Source organism: Oncorhynchus clarkii, chromosome 2 (assembly GCF_045791955.1).
Source record: "Oncorhynchus clarkii lewisi isolate Uvic-CL-2024 chromosome 2, UVic_Ocla_1.0, whole genome shotgun sequence".
Lineage (NCBI taxonomy): Eukaryota > Metazoa > Chordata > Actinopteri > Salmoniformes > Salmonidae > Oncorhynchus > Oncorhynchus clarkii.
The window spans coordinates 53,075,507-53,101,844 of record NC_092148.1 but is presented as its reverse complement, the minus strand read 5'-3'; the positions used below and the strand labels follow the sequence as shown (position 1 = coordinate 53,101,844).

The 26,338-nt window shown below is 42.2% G+C and overlaps 1 protein-coding gene across 3 annotated transcripts; it reads right to left on the bottom strand.

The window, feature by feature from the left end:
• Window positions 1–931: 931 nt before the first annotated feature.
• Window positions 932–25,093, bottom strand: LOC139381483 (actin nucleation-promoting factor WASL-like). 3 transcript variants are annotated; one of them, XM_071125076.1, is made up of 11 exons: window positions 24,546–25,093; window positions 19,431–19,565; window positions 19,227–19,313; window positions 19,034–19,130; window positions 16,752–16,775; window positions 13,578–13,779; window positions 13,176–13,218; window positions 4,351–4,504; window positions 3,005–3,564; window positions 2,796–2,904; window positions 932–2,528 (listed from the first exon to the last, which is right to left on the bottom strand). In XM_071125076.1, exons 1-11 carry the CDS (start codon window positions 24,648–24,650, stop codon window positions 2,470–2,472), a joined length of 1,575 nt encoding a protein of 524 aa, XP_070981177.1. In that variant the 5' UTR covers window positions 24,651–25,093; the 3' UTR covers window positions 932–2,469. The 3 variants fall into 3 exon arrangements, with proteins under 3 accessions (XP_070981177.1, XP_070981185.1, XP_070981168.1); XM_071125084.1 differs by lacking the exon at window positions 16,752–16,775; XM_071125067.1 differs by lacking the exons at window positions 16,752–16,775; window positions 19,034–19,130; window positions 19,227–19,313; window positions 19,431–19,565; window positions 24,546–25,093 and adding an exon at window positions 14,486–14,748.
• Window positions 25,094–26,338: the final 1,245 nt, after the last annotated feature.

The following is a 26,338-nucleotide window of genomic DNA, read 5'->3' as shown; positions in this document are numbered from 1 at the left end:
TGGGGATTATCTTCAGTGGCAAGGAATGGAAGTCAAGTCAGGATCGAGGGAAAGATGAACGTAGCAAAGTACAGAGAGATCCTTGATGAAAACCTGCTCCAGAGTGCTCAGCACCTCAGACTAGGGCAAAGGTTCACATCCAACAGGACAACGACCCTAAGCACACAGCCAAGACAACGCAGGAGTGGCTTCGGAACAAGTCTCTGAATCTCCTTGAGTGGCCCAGCCAGAGCCCGGACTTGAACACAATCAAACATCTCTGGAGAGACCTGAAAATAGCTGTGCAGCGACACTCCCCATCCAACCTGAGAGGACCTGCAGAGAAGAATGGGAGAAACTCCCCAAATACAGTGTGCCAAGCTTGTATCATCATACCCAAGAAGACTCGAGGCTGTAATCCCTGCCAAAGGTGCTTCAGCAAAGTACTGAGTAAAGGGTCTGAATACTTATGTAAATGTGATATTAAAGTTTTTAATAAAAACATTTTTTTTGCTTTGTCATTATAGGATATTGTGTGTTGATTGATGAGGGAATTATTCTTTTTTATATCCATTTTAGAATATGGCTGTTAACAAAATATACGTTTCAACACAGATCCAAAAATTGCTTGCACGAGCATGAGAAAAACTAAGTATACAATTTATTTCCATCGCTTTTCCCAACCCATTTGAAGGTTTCTAAAAACACAGCAATCACCTTGGTTTAGGATGAGCTTCATTACCATCTCAAAACTTTTCAGGAGAGTCAAACCAAAACCTTGTAGACGCTTCATGCAAATGCCAATTTTGGTTCAGTATTAACTTTTGTATTGGAGGTATTTAGAGATTCATCCCATAAAAGTAATGGTTTGTAAAAACAAAAAAAGGGAAGACATTTCTAGATTGGCCGGTACATATGAAAACTGACCTGCAAAAAAAAAAACAACATTATTTTCATTTCAGCAGGAAGGAGAGAATAATACGTTTGGGAATCGTAACAGGTACACTAAGTAACAGAAAAGAAACGAGCGCAGCACAAAGCCTAAATGATTCATATGAGCCTATTTGTGTGATTCTGTATTAGTTATCCATTTTTTTGTAGTGAAATGTAATGAGGAACACTTTCGTAGTGTCAATCATGAGCGGATTACAATAAAAAGTTCCTTGACGCAGAAGCTGCTTTAAGAGCTTCCATGAGTCAATGACTGGCAAAAAGCATATACTGATCCTACCCATGGGAATCTTTGTCTTCCCCGTCACTGAATAAGCACATCGATGGAACACAACTATGACACCGCACTGTTACTCTTATAATAAATTCAATTTTGAAATTGTGCAAAGACAACAGCTGTGAACATACTAGCATTGAAAACATTTGAGTCAATTGTGGCTTACAATTCTAATAAGTGGACTCCATATGAAAAAAAATAACTTTGCTAAACTAGGATCTCTTTAAGAAAATCAAAAAGGTACAAAAAAAAAGTAGGGTAGGAAAATAGTGTTATCTTGCGTCAACCAACAATATGAGGATCCCGTCCGATTGTTTATCATCTCCCTTTCTTCACCGGGAACATACAGTAACATTTAATAGTAACGCACCAATGAAATATATCCCAAATAAAATTGCACATGGTTAATCCAGCAGATACCGTACTGCTTGAACCTGCTGTTATAGAGCGTCTTTAGGCTGTCATAAGCATAACATAGCAGCAATGTACAGTGTTACTCCTTCGGGCTAAATGTTCAGAACGTTGGAGACAAATGTAATGTAAAGAGCTGATAAATGTATAAGACTCTATTCTTGAGGACAATATTACAAAATGTGTTTCTATCTGGAAGTTCTGTGACATTGCACCATCCTGAACAGACCTCAGGTGTCGTTGGTGGTAATAATACATTGTATTAGCTGCAAGCAATCTTGCAGCGTAGGGTCATATACAGCGGTAGTCAGCCTAAGCATCTCAGCTTATTACCATTAACAGTTATGACTTCTATTTATTTAACTAGGCAAGTCAGTTAAGAACAAATTCTCATTTACAATGGCGGCCTATCCCGGCCAAACCCTAACGACGCTGGGCCAATTGTGTGCCGCCCTATGGGACTCCCAATCACGGCCGGTTGTGATACAGCCTGGAATCGAACCAGGGATTGTAGTGACGCCTCAAGCACTGAGATGCAATGCCTTAGACCGCTGCGCCACTCGGGAGCCCTTATAACAGACTATATAATTGATGTCATGCTTTTAACGGCAATGCGAGCGTTCTTTGACAGAGTTCCAGGAAAGTGTTCACAGAGACTCTACAGAGGGTATGTGGAAAAAAAACTTTACAGATTAAATGAACAAGGTATTGCACAGATTAATAAAAAAGGCAACAATAAATATACACCAAATTCATGGAACATTTACATTACAATTTTAGTCAGGTTTTGGAAGATTTTAGGATCAGTTTAGTGTCAGTTGTGCTCAGGTGGAGGGGGAGGAGAGACTTAACTAGTCATCCCATTCGTCATCATCTTCAAAATCCTCTTCGTCATCATCATCATCTTCATCTAGGAAATGACAAAACAAACTTGTAAACAAAGCATAGATGAACATCTTTATTTTGAGGGAAACTGGCAATAACACAATTCAGATGAGTACGTCTTGACAACTGCTCACCAATGCCTGCTCGGCACAATACTTTATTCGGACGTTAAATTAAAGCCTAGGCATTAACTCAGGGAGCTAATGTATGTCCTCAGATCTCAGGCAACGTTTTTCCTCAAGCGAGTGCTGTTAACTGAATCACTTCCATCACACTGACAGTGGGCACCAACCTGAGGAGTGGATGGCTTTGCTCCTCTTCTGCATTACTTCCATAAGTGCCCCCACTATGCCTGCCGAGGGTGCTGGTGTAGGGGAGCCAGAGTCTGGGCCGTCTGGTACCTGACACGCGCGCACACACACACACACACACACACACACACACACAGTTACAAACATGGAAATGCACACAAACATACACAGGCAAAAATGGTACACTTACAGTTTTGAGCTGGATGCCCTGCCGTATCTGGTCGAGCAGCGCATCGCGCCCCACAGTGGTGGCCGGTGGTTTGGAGACCGGTGCCTCCACCTTCTTCAGCTGGGTGCCCCCACGGATCTGCTCCAGCAGGGCCGACTTACCCCCCGTGCCCTGGGGTGAGCGGGACAACGGCACACCACAGTCCAACTCTGGAGGGGGCGGGGGTCCAGGTGGGGGTGGTGGAGGAGGTGGTGGAGGGGCTCCACAACCGGAGGGTGGTGGTGCTGGTGGGGGAGGTGGTGGTGGGGCCTGGGGTGCTGTGTTGGCATGCAAGGGTGGAGGAGGTGGTGGTGGTGGCTGGTGGTGGCCCCCTCTGGTGGGGGGCGGAGGTGGAGGGGGGGTTCCTAGGGCACCAGGCCTGGAGGGCGGTGGTGGGGGAGGGGCCGAGGTGGGGGCCCGAGAGGGTGGAGGTGGCGGGGCACCCCGGCCACCTCGCAATGGTGGTGGTGGGGGAGCTGGGCCCGAGCTGTGGGGCGGGGTAGGGGGAGGTGGGCCTCCCCGAGAGGGAGGGGGTGGTGGGGCTGTGTGGGACAGAGAGGGAAAGAGAGAGAAGTCAGTTAAGGAGTCGCAATATTCCATCCAGCAGGGTTCAAATTACTGGGGTGCACAAGAGTACTGCACGGTCCCAATACAAATCACAGTTCTTTCACTTAATAAGCACTGAAAATGAATGTTGTTTCCAATTATAGGTTACCCCCAAGAGTTAATGTGTCATTCAAACCCTGTCATCCAGATACTCTGCTTCAAAGCACTCCAATGCACAGCCAAAACAACTCCCAGCACATCGATGTGGCATTTAACATCCAAAATCAAACAGTGCTAAAAACTAAAACACTCTACCACAACTCTCCAATCCATGCTTGATTTTCTGAGTCGAGTAGTAGAATACCTGGATCCCCATTAAGATTTTTTTTAAATAGTTAGACTTCTGGTATGTTCAACGTTCAAGAGCTCAGAAATTCACTTCTGGCAACATCTTACATTATAGCCTTTCAACTCTGTTAATTAAAAATTCAGACAAACCACAAGCTAGTTAGCTTTATCCGGTCAAGCATGTCAAAGCTCACAGTCAACACCAGAGGCAGAAACACACTAACCACAACTCTATGGAAACACACAGTCAGTTACCCACCACACCACCTGCACAGCCCTGGAAAAATAACACATAATTAAGCCCCATCTGGCTTGCGCCATCTCATTACCAGTGGAGTGCATTCTCAACAAGGAAGTTAATCACATTCACAGTGGGTGGAATCCTTAATACTTTGAGATACACGGAACTCAGAGGACGGTTCAGGTGAGCTCACCTTGCCTACGGAGCTCGTTCTTGACGGCCTCCACCCCTCCTTTCTTTTCAATGAAGTCGTAGATGACCTTGGAGGTCTCCTTGTCTTTGAGTTGCGCCTCTGAGATGCCACACATGTCAAACAGGTTCTTCAGCTCTGGGTCCAGATTATTCAACTGGGACAGAGAAAGGGGGACAGAGAGAAAGACCTGGTCAGGACAATCCAAAAAACAGACACAGGCTAGCATCTGTGGAGTTTTGTAAAGGGCTACAAAGACGCTGTACAACCATGGCCTAAAATTAAAAAAATGCAATGGCAATATCATTTAACTCAAGAAAACTTCATATTGAGCACACAATAAACAAATGACTTTGTCAATCTAAGTGCCATCCTGCCTCCTGGTGGATTAAAAGGGGAATTGCACCTGGTGGTGCACACAACAATAACCCCAAGCACACATCAAACTCCACAAAGAAATGGTACATTGAACACAAAATCAACATTTTGCAATGGCCATCTCAGTCTCCGGACTTGAAACCCATTGAAAACCTGTGGTTTGAATTTAAGAAGTTAGGCCCCAAGAGTAGACGAAGGATATCAAGGATCTGGAAAAATTCTGTATGGGGGGAATGGTATAACCCTCCCAACGTGTTCTCCAATTTCATAAAACATTTTAGAAAAAGGCTGTGTCATTATCCTCTCAAGGGGCGGGTGCTAGAGCCCCAATAAATTTGACCAATATCTGTTTTGTAACTGTAAGTAATTGTATTAGTATAAAATATAATTGTTCATGTTTTGAACATACAATATAGCTCAGTATTTGTATTATTTATTTTATAGTATATTTTGCTCATCTTTATAAAAGGGTGCCAATCATTACAGACCTGGCTGTTTTATTCAGTGTCTGCTAAATGGAATTTGTATATTATACACTGAGTGTACAAACTGCTGTTTCAATGACAGACTGACCATGTGAAAGATGACCAGTTAAATCCACTTCAAATCAGTGTAGATGAAGGGCAGGAGACATATTAAAGAAGGATTTTTAAGCCTCGAGACAATTGAGACACTGTGTGCATGTGCCATTTAGAGTTTTAATGGGCAAGACAAAAAAGATTTAAGCGCTTTTGAACGGGCATACCGGTTTGTGTCTAGAACTGCAACGCTGCTGGGTTTTTTCAAGCTCAACAGTTTCCCGGATGTATGAAGAATGGTCCACCACCCAAAGGACATCCGGCCAACTTGACCAAACTGTGCAAAGCTTTGGAGTCAACATGGGCCAGCATCCCTGTGGAACGCTTTCGACACCTTGAAGAGTCCACACCCCGATGAACTGAAGCTGTTCTGAGGTCAAACTAATTGCTCACACCTGCTTTCCAGACAGGCAGGTCTTGGCAGGGGAGCTGTGCTGAGATGAACGTTGGGCTTGTAGCCTTTGCAAGAATCCGCATTGTACTCACCAGAATGGGGGAAGGTTGTCATTCGCTGCTGGGTAGGGCAGCCGGGGACGAAGACCGGTAGTAAGTGGGAATTTGGGAAACCAGACAAGATAGTGGGGTTGCTAGGAGTGCGAGCCATCTCCCCAGTGTTTGCAAAACAGCGTGCTGCAAGTGTAGTGCGCTCCTCTAACCTACGTAATTAATCACACCAAAACCTACGCTGATCAACCTGAATCAGAATATAGCCTAGTTGTTGTTCCTGTCCAGATTGTAGCCTATTCAGTGCACCGTGGATTAGCCTACCACTAGCCACTGCCAGTCTGCCTCCAACCGCCCCAACGGTGATGCACATGCCCAGACCCATGAGGGGGCCCCGTAAAATAGGAGAGCTGTTTTTAAATGTTACATTTAAAATGTTCAATGTTGTCTATGCCCTCTTTCATTGGCCTAGTCTTATATGTTTTTAGAAATATAGATTTTAAAATCAGTCAGCATCCACAGCGTGGGTTATGTGGAGCGAACAGAACGGGTATGTTCTATGACTTCACTATCAGGTGTGGGTCTCTGAACAGTGTGTAGGCTATTATGCCCCTTGGGGTGCAGTGAATTTGCATGTTTGTACAATTGCGTTTCATTGGGCTAGGCCCAGTTTACAGTGAAGTAGTAGTAGAACCTTGGATGTTCAGTTCTCCTTAACCGTATATCTCACTAGTGTGTGAAGTGTCACTTTTTACCACGTTATCACTATCGTTATCTTCTTCGGGTCATTGCAGCACTTCCGATTGGGTTATGGACAGATTTTTTTTTTTTTTTAAACATACAAAATATTTCCCCTTGTCCTGTAAAAAAATTTAACATAATTACCCTCAAAATAATTTTCCACCAACAGGTTTCTGTGTCAATGCACCACACAACCAATAAACAAAACATACTGGCATGGATTGCGTTAACACCACAATAAATAGACAAACAGAAAACAGATCCTTCCCTACCCAATATCAAAGGCTTGGCAATCTCTGAATGTCATTAAACTTTTTGCTGTTTTGTAACAGTCTCTTTCCATTTGTCAAATTGCCTCTGCACAGCTTGGATTGCATATGCTACAGTAATATAAAGGACTGAATGCACGTCTAATTTATAAATCTACATCTGGCTTTCGGGGGTCACCTTATTTAAAAAAAAAACATAGCTACACCTATGGGCTTTTATGTTTTTCTGTTGTGCGTAATGTGCGGTAGCCTATATCCTAGGCTACGTATTGGATAACGGCACAATCAATTGGGCTTGGGCTCATAAAATGTATTCAATATATGGCTCATCAGGCTCAGGTAGCATCATGATTGCATTTTCATGCAGATCGAAGCTCTAAATCAAATCCAGACATTCATATGCTTTAGAATGACTCTTCTGGTTTGGGCGGGAAATACTGGGTTACCCGGGAGCAAAGTGATTATTCTTGGGATGGAACATTTGTAAATTTGTGACCGGGAATTTTTTTATTTACCTGACATTTGAGAAATTTACCGGACATCCGTATTTATGCCTCTAACTTTCTCATTCCTCATTATTCACGATTCATTGAGGATTATCTGTAATCATGGTAGCATTCACATTTTTTTTAATTGACAATAAAGGTGACTCCAAAAGTTCACACAATATATTATCTACCATTCATTTCTATTGGGCACAAAATACTCTGAAACACAAGCAAAACAAACAGCAAATTCATCCAACAAATCTGTAGTAACAAGCTTGATGTAGTCATTGTGTACTAGGAATACGGGACTAAATACTTAACCTTTGACTACTTTAACACAAGTGAATTTGTCCCAATACTTTTGCTCCCCTAAAATGGGTGCCTTGCGAAAGTATTCGGCCCCCTTGAACTTTGCGACCTTTTGCCACATTTCAGGCTTCAAACAAAGATATAAAACTGTATTTTTTTGTGAAGAATCAACAACAAGTGGGACACAATCATGAAGTGGAACGACATTTATTGGATATTTCAAACTTTTTTAACAAATCAAAAACTGAAAAATTGGGTGTGCAAAATTATTCAGCCCCTTTACTTTCAGTGCAGCAAACTCTCTCCAGAAGTTCAGTGAGGATCTCTGAATGATCCAATGTTGACCTAAATGACTAATGATGATAAATACAATCCACCTGTGTGTAATCAAGTCTCCGTATAAATGCACCTGCACTGTGATAGTCTCAGAGGTCCGTTAAAAGCGCAGAGAGCATCATGAAGAACAGGGAACACACCAGGCAGGTCCGAGATACTGTTGTGAAGAAGTTTAAAGCCGGATTTGGATACAAAAAGATTTCCCTTTAAACATCCCAAGGAGCACTGTGCAAGCGATAATATTGAAATGGAAGGAGTATCAGACCACTGCAAATCTACCAAGACCTGGCCATCCCTCAACTTTCAGCTCATACAAGGAGAAGACTGATCAGAGATGCAGCCAAGAGGCCCATGATCACTCTGGATGAACTGCAAAGATCTACAGCTGAGGTGGGAGACTCTGTCCATAGGACAACAATCAGTTGTATATTGCACAAATCTGGCCTTTATGGAAGAGTGGCAAGAAGAAAGCCATTTCTTAAAGATATCCATAAAAAGTGTAGTTTAAAGTTTGCCACAAGCCACCTGGGAGACACACCAAACATGTGGAAGAAGGTGCTCTGGTCAGATGAAACCAAAATTGAACTTTTTGGCAACAATGCAAAACGTTATGTTTGGCGTAAAAGCAACACAGCTGAACACACCATCCCCACTGTCAAACATGGTGGTGGCAGCATCATGGTTTGGGCCTGCTTTTCTTCAGCAGGGACAGGGAAGATGGTTAAAATTGATGGGAAGATGGATGGAGCCAAATACAGGACCATTCTGGAAGAAAACCTGATGGAGTCTGCAAAAGACCTGAGACTGGGACGGAGATTTGTCTTCCAACAAGACAATGATCCAAAACATAAAGCAAAATCTACAATGGAATGGTTCAAAAATAAACATATCCAGGTGTTAGAATGGCCAAGTCAAAGTCCAGACCTGAATCCAATCGAGAATCTGTGGAAAGAACTGAAAACTGCTGTTCACAAATGCTCTCCATCCAACCTCACTGAGCTCGAGCGGTTTTGCAAGGAGGAGACATACCCCAAGCGACTTACAGCTGTAATCACAGCAAAAGGTGGCGCTACAAAGTATTAACTTAAGGGGGCTGAATAATTTTGCACGCCCAATTTTTCAGTTTTTGATTTGTTAAAAAAGTTTGAAATATCCAATAAATGTCGTTCCACTTCATGATTGTGTCCCACTTGTTGTTGATTCTTCACAAAAAAAAATACAGTTTTATATCTTTATGTTTGAAGCCTGAAATGTGGCAAAAGGTCGCAAAGTTCAAGGGGGCCGAATACTTTCGCAAGGCACTGTATATACAAAAAGTGCTGTAATTTCTACGGTTTAGAAATATGGATTTATATGGATTTCTATGGATTAAAATACCATCAAGTTAAAGCTGACAGTCTGCGCGTTAACCTCAAGTCATTGTATAATTTCAAAGTGCTATGAGTACAGAGCCAAAACAACAACAAAAATTGTCACTGTCCCAATACTTTTATAGCTCACTGTATTTGGCGCATGGAGATAGATGAGGAAATTTAGCTAGAATGGAAGAAATTATATAGTAAAACATGCAAAATAGCAAATGTAAACCCCCAAAATAAAAAGCACTACCCTTGCCTCCCCCATCAGTAAATTGTGATCTGTCCCTTAGAGAGACTGCAGGAATTTAGTAGGTTGCCTAGCATTTTCCGCATGCAGTCTTATTAAATTGTGTAGTTAAAAAGATCATTGTTTGCCATATCTGTGTTGAGTTTTGGTGTCCTATTCTCTGACGCCGGAACATATCATTTAAACAAGCTCTGCTCAATCCAGTACTTGCCCCACGTCTGGGGTCATCTAACATGCTTTATTACATTACTTTGAGAAGTTACATGGCACAGGTAGCCTAGGTCTACATCTATGGGTTAAAACAGGTGCTCAGCGTTGACAGGAGTGTTCGAAAAAACCCACAATTAATAAATTGTTAAAGCTCATCACTGGAATGAAATAAACCAAAACGTGTTTCTCACAAGTGTATCAAAGGTCATCCACACCGACAATGAGAACAGTAAATGACGAATAATATATTGAATGCATCATCAGAAATGACCGTAACTAAACAATTATTGTAGATTAGAAATAATGGGAATTAACAGTAAATGTACTACTAGTGATATGTAAATGGGGGAATTGATTGATTGTTAGTCTAAGGGAAAACAATTCACACAATAACGTTATGAAACAAGTGCACAAGAATTGGCAGGAGAGCGCGCATTCTGGAAAGAGACGTGCCTTGTGCATCTAAACTACGGCTGGGCAGTATAACATATTTTCCCTTTATTTAACTAGGCAAGTCAGTTAAGAACAAATTCGTAATTTCAATGACGGCCTAGGAACAGTGGGTTAACTGCCTGTTCAGGGGCAGAACGACAGATTTGTACCTTGTCAGCTCGGGGGTTTGAACTTGCAACCTTCCGGTTATTAGTCCAATGCTCTAACCACTAGCCTACCCTTAAACGGTGTCAGGTCGAACATATTTGGTGATGAGATATCATTCTAAATGGATGCTTCACGTGTCTGGTTTACCCCTTCTGTCTGTGGTGTCATCGCTTGGTTCCTTGATTTGATTTATAGGCTATATATCAAAATAGACGACTTTGCATTGTTAATCTCAGCGACTTTTCAAAACAGTAAACCAAACAACAAGAATTAACCCAAAAAGGTATTTTGTTTAGAAGAAATAACTAGTGATTCCAGGCTATTGTGAAATAGTAGAACCTGCTCTAGCCAGCTGTTTTTTTTCCTCCGTGACAAAAACATGAAGTTCTATTTTTTTGTTGATATTGAATGACTACACAAGCAGGATATCAAACTGGCATAATGTTTTAGGTTACACCGGCAAGTCCAAAAAATATTCCCCAGGATATATTTTTTTAATTATACATCTGATTATTTCGCATGGAGCGTTGGGAAGCTAAAAAGGATAGATAGCTTATATGTTTTGAGCCAGGCTAAAGCTAGCTAGCCACTACTAGCAAGAGTTACAAAAATCTAAAACTTTGCCATCGCCCCCTTGTGATTGGGAAGTTACCAAATGGAGTCCACTGCTCAAAAAATATATAATTCCACCCAGGCACGTAGATCAACAGAGTGAACCTTTCACGTTGACGGTGCCCATCTTAGAGTGATGGACTGTGCCACCCCTGCGGCCTCCGCAATGTATTAGACCACTGAGGCAGACGAGGTGTCAGGGAGGTGTCTCGTGTGCCACGACTAAAAACAAATATCTTCACCAACAGCCTATCGTCCAAACGATAAACCAGTCAACTAAATGGGGTCAGCCCTATTATATATTACACAGTGCCTTCAGAAAGTATTCACACCCCTTGACAACCCTTACAAAACTAGTTTTTGAAACTGCAGTAAAAGTAACTGCAGTCAACTGGTATTTTGGACACAGTGATTGCAGAATAACTGCAGTTATTGCATTATTGAGGTCTGGGCTTTGACTAGGCCATTCCAAGACATTTAAATGTTTCCCCTTAAACCACTCATGTGTTGCTTTAGCAGTATGCTTAGGGTCATTGTCCTGCTGGAAGGTGAACCTCTATCCCAGTCTCAAATCTCTGGAAGTGAAACAGGTTTACCTCAAACATGTCCCTGTATTTAGCACCATCCATCATTCCTTTAATTCTGACCAGTTTCTCAGTCCCTGCTGATGAAAAACATCCCCACAGCATGATGCTGCCATCACCATGATTGACTGTGGGGATGATATTCTCGGGGTGATGTGAGGTGTTGGGTTTGCGCCAGACATAGCATTTTCCTTGATGGCCAAAAAGCTCAATTTTAGTCTCATCTGACCAGAGTACCTTCTTCCATATGTTTGGGGAGTCTCCCACATGCCTTTTGGCGAACACCAAACGTGTTTATTTATTTTTTTCTTTAATCAATGGCTTTTTTCTGGACAATCTTCCGTGAAGCCCAGCTCTGTGGAATGGATGGCTTAAAGTGGTCTCATGGACAGATACTCCAGTCTCTACTGTGTAGTTTTGCAGCTCCTTCAGGATTATCTTTGGTCTCTTTGTTGCCTCTCTGATTAATGCCCTCCTTGCCTGGTCTGAGTTTTGGTGGGCGGCCCGCTCTTGGCAGGTTTGTTGTGGTGCCAAATTCTTTCCATGTTTTAATAATGGATTTAATGGCTCTGTGGGATGTTCAAAGTTTTGGATATTTTTTTTTATAACCCAACCCTGATCTGTACATCTCCACAAATTTGTCCCTGACCTGTTTGTAGAGCTCCTTGGTCTTCATGGTGCTGCTTGCTTGGTGGTGTCCCTTGCTTAGTATTGTTGCAGACTCTGGGGCCTTTCAGAACAGGACAGAACCATGTGACACTTAAATAAAGTCCATCTGTGGGCAATCTAACTAATTATGTGACTTCTGAGGGTAATTGGTTGCATCAGACTGTATTTAGGGGCTTCATAGCAAAGGGGGTGAATACATATGCACGCACCCCTTTTCCGTTTATTATTTTTTTGAATTTTTTGAAACAAGTTATTTTTTCCATTTCACTTCACTAATTTGGAATATTTTGTGTATGTCCATTACATGCAATCCAAATAAAAATATATTTAAATTCCAGGTTGTAATGCAAAAAATAGGAAAACCGCCAAGGGGGTTGAATAATTTTACAAGGCACTGTATGACCTTCTTAAAACAATTCCATATGGTAGCTTAGTAGAACCCCCCTCCCCCAGCTTAGACAGGGTTTAGACTGTATAGCGTTTTGTTCAAGTTAGGAAGACGCATAGAGAGAAAATGCATGAAAATCAACTAATGTTCCATTCATTTGCGCTTACCTCGGGTCGGAATCAGGGAATATGTGCTTAAGCCAACTTCTCTGACAGTTGTCTGAATGGCATGACAAAGATTGTCAGATGCCTAATTGTTAGGTCTAATATTGGCAAAAACACTTTTTTGGTGACCGAGCAGAAACATTGAGTTTTGGGCAACACTCCCAAACATATGTGATGGTGATGATTGATGAACTGCAGAACACAGGTATTCTATGAGGATCAACTGACTTATGACTTGCGCTACTGAAGCATAGCTGCCCAAAACAGTGACCAACAATTTTCCGGAATATTCTGGGTTGCAGGAGAGGCTTGTATGACGGCATTGGATGCATGATAAATATGTGCTGTATACAAATGAGGCCATTGTGTGGGTCAATCATGAGTCGACCACACAGGTCACCATTGTGTGCCCATGAAGGATCCGGTGTGTGTGTGTGTGTGTGTGGTACTCACATCGAAGCCTGTGTTTGGGTCCCAGCCCACATGGCCGATGTGCCTGAAGAGAGACAGACAGGGATGAGAACATACATACACGTGTACCCACAAGCAAGCCGATTCACAAACGTGTGTGGGTGTGCATTGCAACAATCACGTGCAAGCACAGACACTCATGTAAGACCACTCACTTGTGCGCACACACACAAACACACAGAGAGGGGCAATTATGAATGCAGACAAACACAACTGAGTCATTGAAAAGGTTCTCAAGACACAAAGAACACCCTCAAACATGAGTGACAAGCTCAATACGTTACACAACTTCAGAGCATACATTCAGAAAAACTCCCGCTGCGCTACATCTCTCAACACAGACCCGTCTGAAGTGTAATCTCGACGGAAGTGTGGTCCACTCACTGGAAGTTGCTGGGGGTGCCTATGTCTGCCTTGGTGAGCTTCTTCCTCTTGCACTTGACTTTCTTCTCCTTCTTGCTGAGGCTGCTGTGCAGCATGTTGTTGATGTGGTGTGGCTGGGGAAGCTGCTGTTGAGAGTTGTGGAAGCGCACATTGTTAATCTCTGGGTTCTTGATGTCCACTGTGGCCATAGGGAGAGCCGGGCCTATAGAAGGAGGGAGAGATGGAGGAAGAAAATGAAAATCTTCTAAAACTAGCTCAGAACCACTGCTGGGAAGCTCAGAAGCAGTGTTTCTCTCCTGAAATGAGGTGGAGTCAATCCAAAAGGTCGTCCTTTGATTTCTTAGCATACTGGACAAGTGATATTACACAGGCCAGACAGATCATACACAATCATTTTAAATATAAAAAAAAAAAAAAAAAAGAAACATTTAGTTTGCATACTTGACTGGTAGTAAAAAGACAACTGTATAACTTGGCCTGTGTTGTGACTATGGTAGTCTCTGAAGTCCATCAATATTGCAATCTTTAAAATGTTTTTAAATATAAATATATAGAAACAAGGGAAAAAGTTCAAGACTGAGCAAGACAGCTAACAATGAAGGACCACACACAATAAAACAGTCTTTCAATGTATTTAGCACTATTTCAAAATAGTGTACAGACAGCAAACAATAGAGGGCACCAATTGTCTATACAAATGCCAGGGCCTTAGTGAATATCATCTGTAGAAGCTGAAAACCAGCATGTGCCAAACAAAGTCAGTACAAATTCCATTAAAATTATAATTCAAAGTTTTTACATTTATGAAAAACATTGATGCAATTATGTAAATCATGTGCATTAATTGCTTAATTCAAAAGAATTTAAATGGGATCATGGACATGAACTCTGACTGACCACAACCCTACCGTTAAACACCACTCTCAGCCAGCTCTTAATCCTCGGCTCCTCTAGCACCGCACACCCCTCATTTGCCTCTTCATCATCCTCTTCCTCAAAAGGACAAGGGCGGGATGGACATGAACTCTGCATGACGACAACTCTACCATTAAATACCTCTTTAAACCAGCTCTTAATCCTCGGTTCCTCTAGCACCACACCCCCCTCCTTTTCCTCTTCATCCTCCTCCGCTCTCTCTTCCTTAAAAGGACAGGGGCAGGACAACAGCATATAAAGCCCATCCACGAGCAGCACTGGACACCCAAGCAGACCCAACCAGTCTCCCAACTTCAACTCACTGTCCAATGACTCTGTTAACGACAGGCTTGATAAAGAGGTTGTGCAATACATCCTTGTGCCATTCATATGATAGTGTTGGGTAGACCAACCGACTGGCGAGGCTCTCAGACTGCCTGTGGCTACACAAAGGAATAGCACAGCACAACTAAAGAAACGGTGACAGAATCAAACTGGCTCAAAGACAGTGCTTGTCCTCCCATTGTGTGTGTTTGTTCCTTATGTGACATCAGTCATATTAAAAAAAAAGGGGGGAAAAAGGAGCTTTGGACAACTTTAGAGCTGGAAGCCATGTTGCTGCTTGGACAATTCAAATATACTCATGTTGATCATCTGTTGCCTGGTTTAAAATTCTGCTAATTATTTGGACTGTTAATGGTAGAAATTACCCAGGAGGCACCAACATGGCTGCTATAAAACGTACACGATGTTGTCTAGGAACATTATAATAATGACTTCTGATTGAAACTGCAATGGCCAACAAACAGAGCTACAGTAGTTCTGTGAACGACTCTTGCATGAGGAATAACCTTACATGAGACCTAGGTTAGGCTTCAGTTCAGCGGGATAACAGTCTTATGGCATGCACATGATTCGGGTTTAACCCCAGTTAGTCACACAAACTCTCAATACATGGTGTGGTCAAAACTCCCCCCTGTCCCGGCATTTGACTATGCTCCTCGAGTCCATGTTAATCTCCACAATATGCAGATGGGTCAGACATAAATCAGTAATCTACAGCTAATCCCAACCAAATCCCTGGATTTCCTACAAATGTTAGAAGTCTCAGCTATCGACGAGGACTTTGAAAGCTCCTTCGCCATGAGACATGTTTACCCTCATTATTGTACATCACCGGAAGCTTTCAATGGAAAACGTGCAACAAATCCCTGTAGTGGTACCATACAGAAGGTTGTCTTTGGCTGTATGAAAGTCAATGATTGACAGATAATGTCAATGGTTGTCCAGTCCATATCAGGGTTCAGAAACCTAATAAATGTAATGATTAAATATCACAAATATTAAAGCGCATACGGTCAGCATGACAGTGAATTATGACAAGGAAAACAAATTGGGGGAGGGAAGCAAAAGACCTCAAGACTTCTCCATCATGGTTGACAACTCCACAGTGTTCCCATCCCAGAGTGCAAAGAACCATGGATTGACCCTGGACAACACCCTGTCATTCTCTGAAAACATAAAACCGGTGACTCACTCCTGCAGGTTCATGCTCTGCAACATCTTTAGAGTATGACCCTTCCTCACACAGAAAGCGGCGCAGGTCCTAATCCAGGCACTCGTCATCTCCCGTCTAGACTACTGAAACACTGGCTGGGCTCCCTGCTTGTGCCATCATACCCCTGCACCTTATCCAGAACGCCGCAGCCCGCTTTGGGAGAACCTGGGAATGTTGAACACGCCACCCCGCTCTTCTGCACAATCCACTGGCTTCCAGTCGAAGCTCGGAGACACCACAAAACCAGAGTGCTTGCTTACGGAGCAGTAAAGGGAACTTCTCTTCCCTACCTTCAGGCTCTGCTCAAACCCTACAACCCAACCCGAGCACTCTGTTCTGGCACCGTCGGTCTCTTGGCTCTCCCCCCTACGGGGAGGTCTTGTCCTGCTCAGCCCAGTCAAAGCTCTTCTCTGTTCTGGCACCCCAATGGCGGAACCAGCTTCCCCCTGACGCTAGGACAGCAGAGTCCCTGTCCATCTTCCGAAAACATCTGAAACCCTACCTCTTCAAAGAGTATTTTAAATGTGTGTATGTGTGTGTACACATGCATCTACACCAATACATTTGATTTTGCTTGACTGATTATAGGAGAACTACGCTTTTAAATTCTAAAATAACCAAAGATTCTGTTTTAATAAAACATGTTGAAGGTCAAATTTGGACTATACAAATTGGTACAAATCAAAGAATGGCCAACATACCATTTGCAGGGTCACATCTTTTCTCTGCAAAACAAAATGGGAACAATTATAATTTCGCAGCCAATTCAAGTGGGCTTTGGCACAGCTATCAGAGCGACAGAGAGTGTCGATGGAAGTGTCGAAGGACAAGCAAAGTGTCTGGAAAGTGTTCAGAGTGAGTTTATGAGAGTCAGATGGACAAAAGGAAATGCCATGGAAGTCCATGGGAGGTTGGAGGTTGGAGAAAATACCAGTTCCATTCAGATCCTGGGGGCCAAATGCAGTTAACTCAGGAGGAGAAGGATGCATTTTCACTAGTTCAGAAAATATGAAAAAAAAAAAGACAAGAAGTACTGGAAAAACAGTGCATAATGAAAGCTAGTGTCCCTACCATACCATTACAGTAGACCCCTTCCCTGCCCCACGTCTGAAAGCACACTCCTCACAGCAAGAGCAGCAAACTTCAAAGGCCGGCATGGAGAGAGAAACAGAGAGATGTAGAGAAGCCAGAGAGGAACACCACTGCAGCCTTTAGTGCAGAAAGACCCTCTTCTGTTTTTACTGTACAGACAGAAACCGTGCCTTCGGAAAGTATTTAGACCTCTTGACTTTTTCCACATTTTGTTAAGTCACAGCCTTATCCAAAAATTGATTACGTCCTTTCCCCCCCCTCAATCTACACACAATGGGAGTTTTTTTTTAAGTGTTTGCTAATTTATTAAAAATAAAAACATTTACATAAGTATTCAGACTCTTTACGCAGTACTTTGTTGAAGCATCTTTGGCAGCGAATACAGTCTCGAGTTTTCTCGCGTATGACGCTAAAAGCTTGCCACATCTGTATTTGGGGAGTTTCTCCCATTATTCTGCAGATTCTGTCAAGCTCGGTCAGGCTGAATGGGGAGCGTTGCTGCTCAGCTATTATCAGGTCTCTACAGAGACGTTCGATTGGGTTCAAGTCCGGGCTCTGGATGGGCCACTCAAGGACATTCACAGACTTGTCCCGAAGCCACTCCTGCTTTGTCTTTGCTGTGTGCTTAGGGTCGTTGTCCTGTTGGAAGGTGAACCTTCACCACAGTCTGAGATCCTGAGCAGGTTTTCATCAAGGATCTCGCTGTACTGCACGGTTCATCTTTGCCTTGATCCTGACTAGTCTCCCAGTCCCTGCCGCTGAAAAACATCCCCACAGCATGCTGCCACCACCATGATTCATCGTAGGGATGGTGCCAGGTTTCCTCCAGGCGTGACTGTTCGCATTCAGGCCAAAGAGTTCAATATTGGTTTCATCATACCAGAGAATATTCTTTCTCATGGTCTGAGAGTCTTTAGGTGCCTTTTGGCAAATTCCAAGCAGGCGGTCATGTGCCTTTTACTGAGGAGTGGTTTCCATCTGGCCACTACCATAAAGGCCTCATTGGTGGAGTGCTGCACTGGCCTCAGTGGTTGTCCTTCTGGAAGATTTTCCCATCTTCACAGGGGAACTCTAGAGCTCTGTGACCGTCGTCCTCTTGTACACCTCCCTGACCAAGGCCCTTCTCCCCAGAGGGCTCAGTTTGGCCGAACGGCAAGCTCTAGAAAGAGTCTTGGTGGCTACAAAATTCTTCCATTTAAGAATGGAGGGAATGTGTTCTTGGGGACCTTCAATGCTGCAGACATTTTTTGGTACCCTTCCCCAGATATGTGCCTCAACACAATCCTGTCTCTGAGCTCTACGGTCAAAACCATCGACGTCATGGCTTGGTTTTTGCTATGACATGCACTGTCAACTGTGGGACCTTTATATAGACAGGTGTGTGCCTTTCCAAATCATGTCCAATCAATTGAATTTGCCACAGGTGGACTCCAATCAAGTTGTAGAAACATCTCAAGGATGATCAATGGAAAAGGATGCACCCGAGCTAAATTTCAAGTCTCATAGCATAGGGTCTAAATTTAGGTTTTTTAGACTATGGCTGTAAGGTAACATGTGGAAAAAGTCAAGGGGTCTGAATACTTTCCGAAGACACTGTATATCACTGACTTTCCAACAGCAACCAGCAGGAAAAAATTGACACAGGGCTCAATTCCAAAACAATTCCTAGACTGTTGTTGACCCCAAATGAACCCCCTCACAGATCTGAGTTACAAGATGGGTCTCAGGTAATAGAGGGATCGGCTTGGGATCGGGCCCTGTGGTCTTGTTAGTAGTAGCGCAGGAAGAGAAATTGAAGCTTCCTCCCCTTCCTCTGTCCAGAAGGTGAAAGGTTGAGGTGGTGAGAAAGCAGATGTAGAGTAGACTGAGCACACGGAGCCACTGTAGTTACCCGTTTTACGTTGGCGTCTGCCGAGTAGCTCGTTAAGTGCGGCTCTAAATCGCTTGGCCTCTTCCTCGCTAGCGAAGTTCAGGCCTACCTGGCAGTTCTGGAGATAAAGAGAGTAAAGAGAGATCAGTCTTTTGTTTAAGACACTGTCCTTGTGGGGTCCAAAAGCTTTCAAGCGGCGAGATATCATACTTACATCTCCTGCGAATGAAATGAAATACGACCTAGAGCTGTTGATTGAGAAGTTATTGTAGAGCTCCTGTTCAAACATGGTTTTCCCTTCCTGAACAGAGAGAAATAACATTAATTAGTGAACTGCCTTTTGGCAGCAGAGGGAATTCCTCAGGAAAGGGACTCAGTGTTAGGCTAGCTTCAACCATCCTTCATCTACTTCACTCACCTTGATGTCAAAGACCCTGATGAAGTAGGACCTCAGAGGGTTATCCTTGATCAGACAGGCCACTCCGCAGCACCTCTTCATCCAGGATGAGCTCCTGTCTGCCCCATACACCTGGACCACCGCTGAGCACAGGGTCTAAGGACGAATTCACGGTGGGAGTGTGGGAGCGTTACAGCAAAGTAAAAACACTATAGTGACACATACAGAGACAAAGAGCTTGTCAAATGTTTTGATAATAAAATGTGATTAAGAAGTGCAGCATTGGATTGCACATTATCTTCGGTCTTCACAAAACTACCTTAACTAGTGGAATGCCTCTAGGGGGAAATGTGTAAATGATGGCCATATAGAGGAAGAGGACCACATACACGAACAGGAAACACTGATTACTTGCCCCGAGAGCATAGTACAACATTTGCAGATAATACACCCTGAGAATATCTGATAGGGAATGATGACAGACATAGCCAGTGGCCACACAATCTAAAGCTTTGTTTGGACAGGACACAGAGCGACCTGTGCCAATCACAAAACGAGATGAGGAAGAGGAAATACCATTCTAGCTCGCTTCCTCTATTATTGCGGGTAGGAGAGAAAGAACATGAGGAAGCACTTCTCTCCTCAAACTCACACCTCATCATAACACAGGAAAGGTCATGGCCAGACCATAGGCCACTAGCCAGACCATAGTACATTGGATTTGATTAGTTAGGACACCCCAAAAATTTTGTTTTATTTTTTTGCCTGATTCCGTTTATTTTTTCCCCAAAAATTCTGTTTTCCCCCTTGGTTTTTCCAGTTCTCAGGTTTCCACTCCCAAAAAAAAGAGAGATGTTCTAAGTCCACAAAAAATGCTTAGATTAGGCTGGCAATAATATAGTGCCTATAAGAACATCCAATTGTCAAAAGTATATGAAATACAAATGGTAGAGAGAAATAGTCCTAAAATAACTACAACCTAAAACTTCTTAACTGGGAATATTGAAGACTCATGTTAAAAGGAACCACCAGCTTTTCATGTATTCTCATGTTCTGAGCAAGGAACTTAAACGTTAGCTTTTTTACATGGCACATATTGCACTTTTACTTTCTTCTCTAACATTGTGGTTTTGCATTATTTAAACCAAATTGAACATGTTTCAATATTTATTTGAGGCTAAATTGATTTAATTTATGTATTATATTAAGTTAAATTAAAGTGTTCATTCAGTATTGTTGTAATTGTCATTATTACAAATATATATCAAAATCGTTCGATTAATCTGTATCGGCTATATTTGGTCCTCCAATAAATAGGTATCGTGTTGAAAAATCGTAATCAATCGACCTCTAGTATACACTCCAGGGATTTTCATAATTTTTTACTATTTTCTACATTGTAGAATAAAAGCGAAGACATCAAAACTACGAAATAGCACATATCGAATCATGTAGAAACCAAAAAAGTGTTTAAAATATAAAATATATTTTGATTTGAATGAGATTCTTCAAAGCAGCCACCCTGTGCATTTTTGACAGATTTGCACACTTTTGGCACTCTCAACCAGCTTCACCTGGAATGCTTTTCAAACAGTCTTGAAGGAGTTTCCCTAATGCTGAGCACTTTTCAGCTGCTTTTCCTTCAATCTGCGATCCAACTCATCCCAAACATCTCAACTGGGTTGATGTCGGGTGATTGTGGAGGCCAGGTCATCTGATGCAGCACTCCATCACTCTCCTTCTTGGTCAAATAGCCCTTACACAGCCTGGAGATGTGTTGGGTCATTGTCCTGTTGAAAAACAAACGATAGTCCCACTAAGCGCAAACCAGATGGGATGGCGTATCGCTGCAGAATGCTGTGGTAGCCATGCTGGTTAAGTGTGCTTTGAATTCTAAATAAATCAGACAGTGTCACCAGCAAAGCACTAAAACACCATCACACCTCCTCCTCCATACTCAACGGTGGGAACTACACATGTGGAGATCATCCGTTCATCGTCTCACAAAGACACGGCAGTTGGAACCAAAAATCTCAAATGTGGACTCATCAGAACAAAGGACAGATTTCCACAGGTCTAATGAGCATTGCTCGTGTTTCTTTGTCCAAGCAAGACTCTTCTTATTATTGGTGTCCTTTAGTAGTGGTTTCTTTGCAGCAATTCAACCATGAAAGCATGATTCACGCAGTCTCCTCTGAACAGATGAAGTTGAGATGTGTCTGTTACTTGAACTCTGTGAAGCATTTATTTGGGCTGCAATTTCTGAGCCAGAAACTCGAATTAACTTATCCTCTGCAGCAGAGGTAACTCTGGGTCTTCCTTTCCTGTGGGGGTCCTCATGAGGGCCAGTTTCATGTTTTTTGGCGACTGCACTTGAAGGAACTTTCAAAGTTGAGAAATTTTCCAAATTGACTGACCTTCATGTCTTAAAGTAATGATGGACTGCCTTTTCTCTTTGCTCATTTAAGCTGTTCTTGCCATAACATGGACTTGGTATTTTATCAAATAGGGCTATCTTCTGTATACCACTCCTACGTTGTCAAAACACAACTGATTGGCTCAAATGCATTAAGGAAAGAAATTCCACAAATGTACTTTTACCAAGGCACACCTGCTAATTGAAATGCATTCCCTGGAATGAGTAGGTGTCCACATTTTTGACTGGTACTAATACACACACAAAAGTTTGGGGTAATGTAGAAATGTCTTTGTTTTTGTTTTGAAAGAAAAGCACATTTTTTATCCATTAAAATAACATCAATTTGATCAGAAATACAGTGTAGACATTGTTACTGTTGTAAATTACTATTGTAGCTGGAAACAGCAGATTTTTAATGGAATATCTACATAGGCGTACAGAGTCCCATTATCAGCAACCATCACTCCTGTGTTCCAATGGCAAGGTGCTAGTTAATCCAAATTTTTCATTTTAAAGGGCTAATTGATCATTAGAAAACACTTTTGCAATTATGTTAGCACAGCTGAAAACTGTGTCCTGATTAAAGAAGCAATAAAACTGGCCTTCAGAACAGTTGAGTATTTGGAGCATCAGCATTTGTGGGTTCGATTACAGGCAGAAACAAAGACCTTTCTTCTGAAACTCGTCAGTCTATTCTTGTTCTGAGAAATTAAGGCAATTCCATGCAAGAAATTGCAAATAAACTGAAGATCTTGTACAACACTGTGTACTATTCCCTTCACAGAACAGTGCAAACTGGCTTTAACCAGAATAGAAAGGAGTGGGAGGCCCTGGTGCACAACTGAGCAAGAGGACAAGTACATTAGAGTGTCTAGTTTGAGAAACAGATGCCTCACAAGTCCTCAAGTGGCAGCTTCATCAAATAGTACCCGCAAAACAACAGTCTCAACGTCAACAGTGAAGAGGTGACTCCGGGATGCTGACCTTCTAGGCAGTGTTGCAAAGAAAAAGCCATATCTCAGACTGGCCAATAAAAATAAAAGATTAAGATGGGCAATAGAACACAGCTTGACCGTATGGTACGTAAGAAGTGCCCATCAAGCCAATTTAACTTGTGGGAGGTGCTTCATGGGGTGAAATCTCTTCAGATTACCTCAACAAATTGACAACTAAAATGCCAAAGGTAGTAACTGCTGCAAATGGAGGATTCTTTGACAAAAGCTAAATTTTAAGGGCAATTATTATTTAAATTAAAAGTCATTATTTATTACCTTGTCAAAGTCTTGTCTATATTTCCTATTCATTTTGCAACTCATTTCATGTATGTTTTCATGGAATAAGGACATTACTAAGTGACCCCAAACTTTTGAACAGCAGTATATATGTTTTTATTTTTTATTGCTTGTGGCGGCAATGATTTAGCAGCAGTGGCCCGCAGCTGCTAAATGATTCTAGGGGAAACACTGTTAAACCACATCAGGAGACCACTTCAATTCAAGTGCAAACCAGTCAGAGACCATTGTTTGGTCAGCGATGTTTCTATAGCGCTTATGTGATTGCAGAATTTGCAAAACAAATGGCCACTGGATTGATGCAAATAATCACGATATCATTCTGCCAGGTAGGAATAGGCTACTTTGTAGTTTAATTGAGAAGGTTTGCAGTCTGAACGTGTACTGTATACCGATATGTGCACAGAACACAGATAGGGGCACAAGTCAATCCAATTCAGTATGTTCTCAATCCCCAAGGTAGGAAAAATGTTAAGGGATAAAAAGAACACACATCAAGCTATGGCTCTGTCTTACTAGACACTCAGCTTTGACTTACGGCAAATGGTGATATGTTATTTATTTAGACAGTGTACTGTAGGCTATAGTAGTCGTTCCACTGGGCTGCCATTTGACACTTATTGTAATCTAATGCAGCTTCTCAATAATAAACTGATTTGACTTTCACCCTTACAAAAAACAATTGTAGTAAAAGTGCAGTAACAGTCAAATATTTTTGGATGCAGTATTTGCAGAATACTGCCCTCCGACTGCAGTTATACTGCAATCCCATAGCAATATTTTTTTTGTAAAGGGCACAACTACCTTCTTAGCCTTTAGCATTGGGGAAATAGTTGCTTCTTCCCGCAACGAACCTGTGTTATCTGTGTAAACAATGGCTCGTGTAAACAATGGGACGAAGCAAGGATAATATGCATGTTCTGAACATATTCCATTGTGCAAACACGGATTTGACAGCGATCGTTGTCAAATAAAAACAAAATACTGACGTGCAAACATGCCAGACTGCAGTGCATCAGTTGGTTGAGTAACGTTAAGTTGTCCATTTTATATCACACACCGTAGCGTTCAACCTTAACTTAGGTCAACACTATCGGTCATGTTTATTAATGATTACTGTTTACAGCCAAGCCAGGCGAAAACCACTAATACTCCAGAGGCACACGTTATATTTCCAAGCCAATTTCTTGACAGCAAATCCATCTGACAGGCAAACAGTTCTGCTTATCCAAACATCGTTCCGGCAAAGCCATGGAAAAAGATGCTGAGCTGTCATGCGTCTTATCGGCCTACAGCCAGGTTATTTCCTAACGTTAGCCTACATAACACTAACATTTAGCCTAACACGTTATTTTGCAACGGTGCAGGTAGACAAATTGCACTTGAACTTGAGAGCGTGGCATGGTCGTAAACAAGACAACTTACATTGCATTTCCTGCCCAGGTAGTTGAATAGGCATTCGTTCTCTTGCGGGGTGAGGAGTATGGAGCCAATATTTCCAACCCGCCGCTGCTGAGAATGGCTATTCATGTTCGTAAATAACTTCTCAATAAACAAAATTAACTGTTTTACTCTTGAACATTACATCAAATTGGTGCAGCCTTTGGTCGCCATGGCCTGCAACCGGATCATCTCATGACGTTGTTTCTAAGGTAGAGGTCTGCAAAATGAAATATTTCAGGATCCTGGTTGTTGGATAACAACCTCCATGACTAAACGGTGGGAACCCCAATCTTTGCAGAATGCAAATTCTAAACTTTCATTCGGAACTCCAGCTGCAACATCGATACATCCATCCAACATGGCAGTGTAAAGGAACAACCATTCCAATGAAGATAGGGGTCATGGGGAAATATACAAATACTATTCAATTGAAGGGCAGGGCTTTCCGAACGAAATTAATTTCCATTTAAAAAAGATGTTGCCTGTCGTCTTTAAATGTTCTGATGTTAGAATATAACGAGGATGCCAAAATATCCCGAACTATGAAATGGTCTAGCCCTATTTCCCAGTGGATTTTGTAACATGAATGCAGTATACTGAGGGGTTGCGCGTGGAGCTGGGCAGGGACTGGTGTTGGTTACTTATGAGGGAGGAGCTACTACTGTTGTCATATTTTTAAGAAGAGGGATACAATGTTACATATGTACAATATAGCCTACTTTATTACATTTTGGGCACAAATACTTTATATTTCTTATAATTGCGCTCCCTCTCCCCTCTCTCAAACACACTGAGGTCAGTGAGTTCAATTGTTATCAATATGGATATTTTGGAGTTTGAAAACAAGTCCAAAAGCTATATCATAATTTGAACATGGGGGCATGACTAACATGACTCATGTTTTCAGGTTTAATGTCCTCTAGCCTTATACTACCACACTGCGCAGTTCTTCAGTCACCCCAACAACTGAGCCTCAATACCCCCTGGGGTGTAGATTTGCATCAAAGTGCCCTCCATGTCTTCCATCCAACATATACAAAGGGGAGGAAGAGAGATAGACAGATGGACAGACTTTAACTGAGGGGGCTGTCCTACCAGGTGCCACCTGGCCCTTGCTTAAACCCTGTCAATGAGGTATTAGCAAATCATTAATCTGTTAGGCTAGCAGCCCCTCGTGTGTTTGTTTGTGTTGTTAAAAAGGTATAAGTCAAAATGTCACATGCGCCAAGTACAAGATGTAGACTTTATAGTGAAATGCTTCCTTACGAGCCCTTTCCAAACAATGCAGAGTTAAAAAGTAAGACAAATTTGCTAAATAAGAAGAAAAAAGTAACACAATAAAAAAAAAAACAGTAACGACGCTCTATAAAAGGAGAACAGGTACCGAGTCAATGTGTGGGGGTACGAGGTACAGTTGAAGTCGGAAGTTTTGGGGAAAACCTCAGTTTTTCCCAAATCCTGACATTTAATCCAAGTAAAAATTCAGTTAGGATCACCACTTTATTTTAAGAATGTGAAATGTCAGAATAATAGTAGAGAGAATGATTTATTTAAGCTTTTATTTCTTGCAACACATTCCTGGTGGGTCAGGAGTTAACATACACTCAATTAGTATTTGGTAGCACTGCCTTAAAAAATTTTTTTTACTTGGGTCAAACATTTTGGGTAGCCTTCCACAATACGTTGGGTGAATTTTGCCCCATTCTTCCTGACAGAGCTGGTGTAACTGAGTCAGGTTTGTAGGCCTCCTTGTTCTGCCCACACATTTTCTATGG

Coding starts and splice junctions, on each gene's coding strand:
- LOC139381483 (XM_071125076.1), bottom strand. CDS start 24,650: ATGAATAGCCATTCTCAGCAGCGGCGGGTTGGAAATATTGGCTCCATA. Junction 4,505..13,175: donor ACCCAAACACAGGCTTCGAT/GTGAGTACCACA, acceptor TCTCTGTCCCAG/TTGAATAATCTGGACCCAGA. Junction 3,565..4,350: donor GAACGAGCTCCGTAGGCAAG/GTGAGCTCACCT, acceptor TGTCCCACACAG/CCCCACCACCCCCTCCCTCT.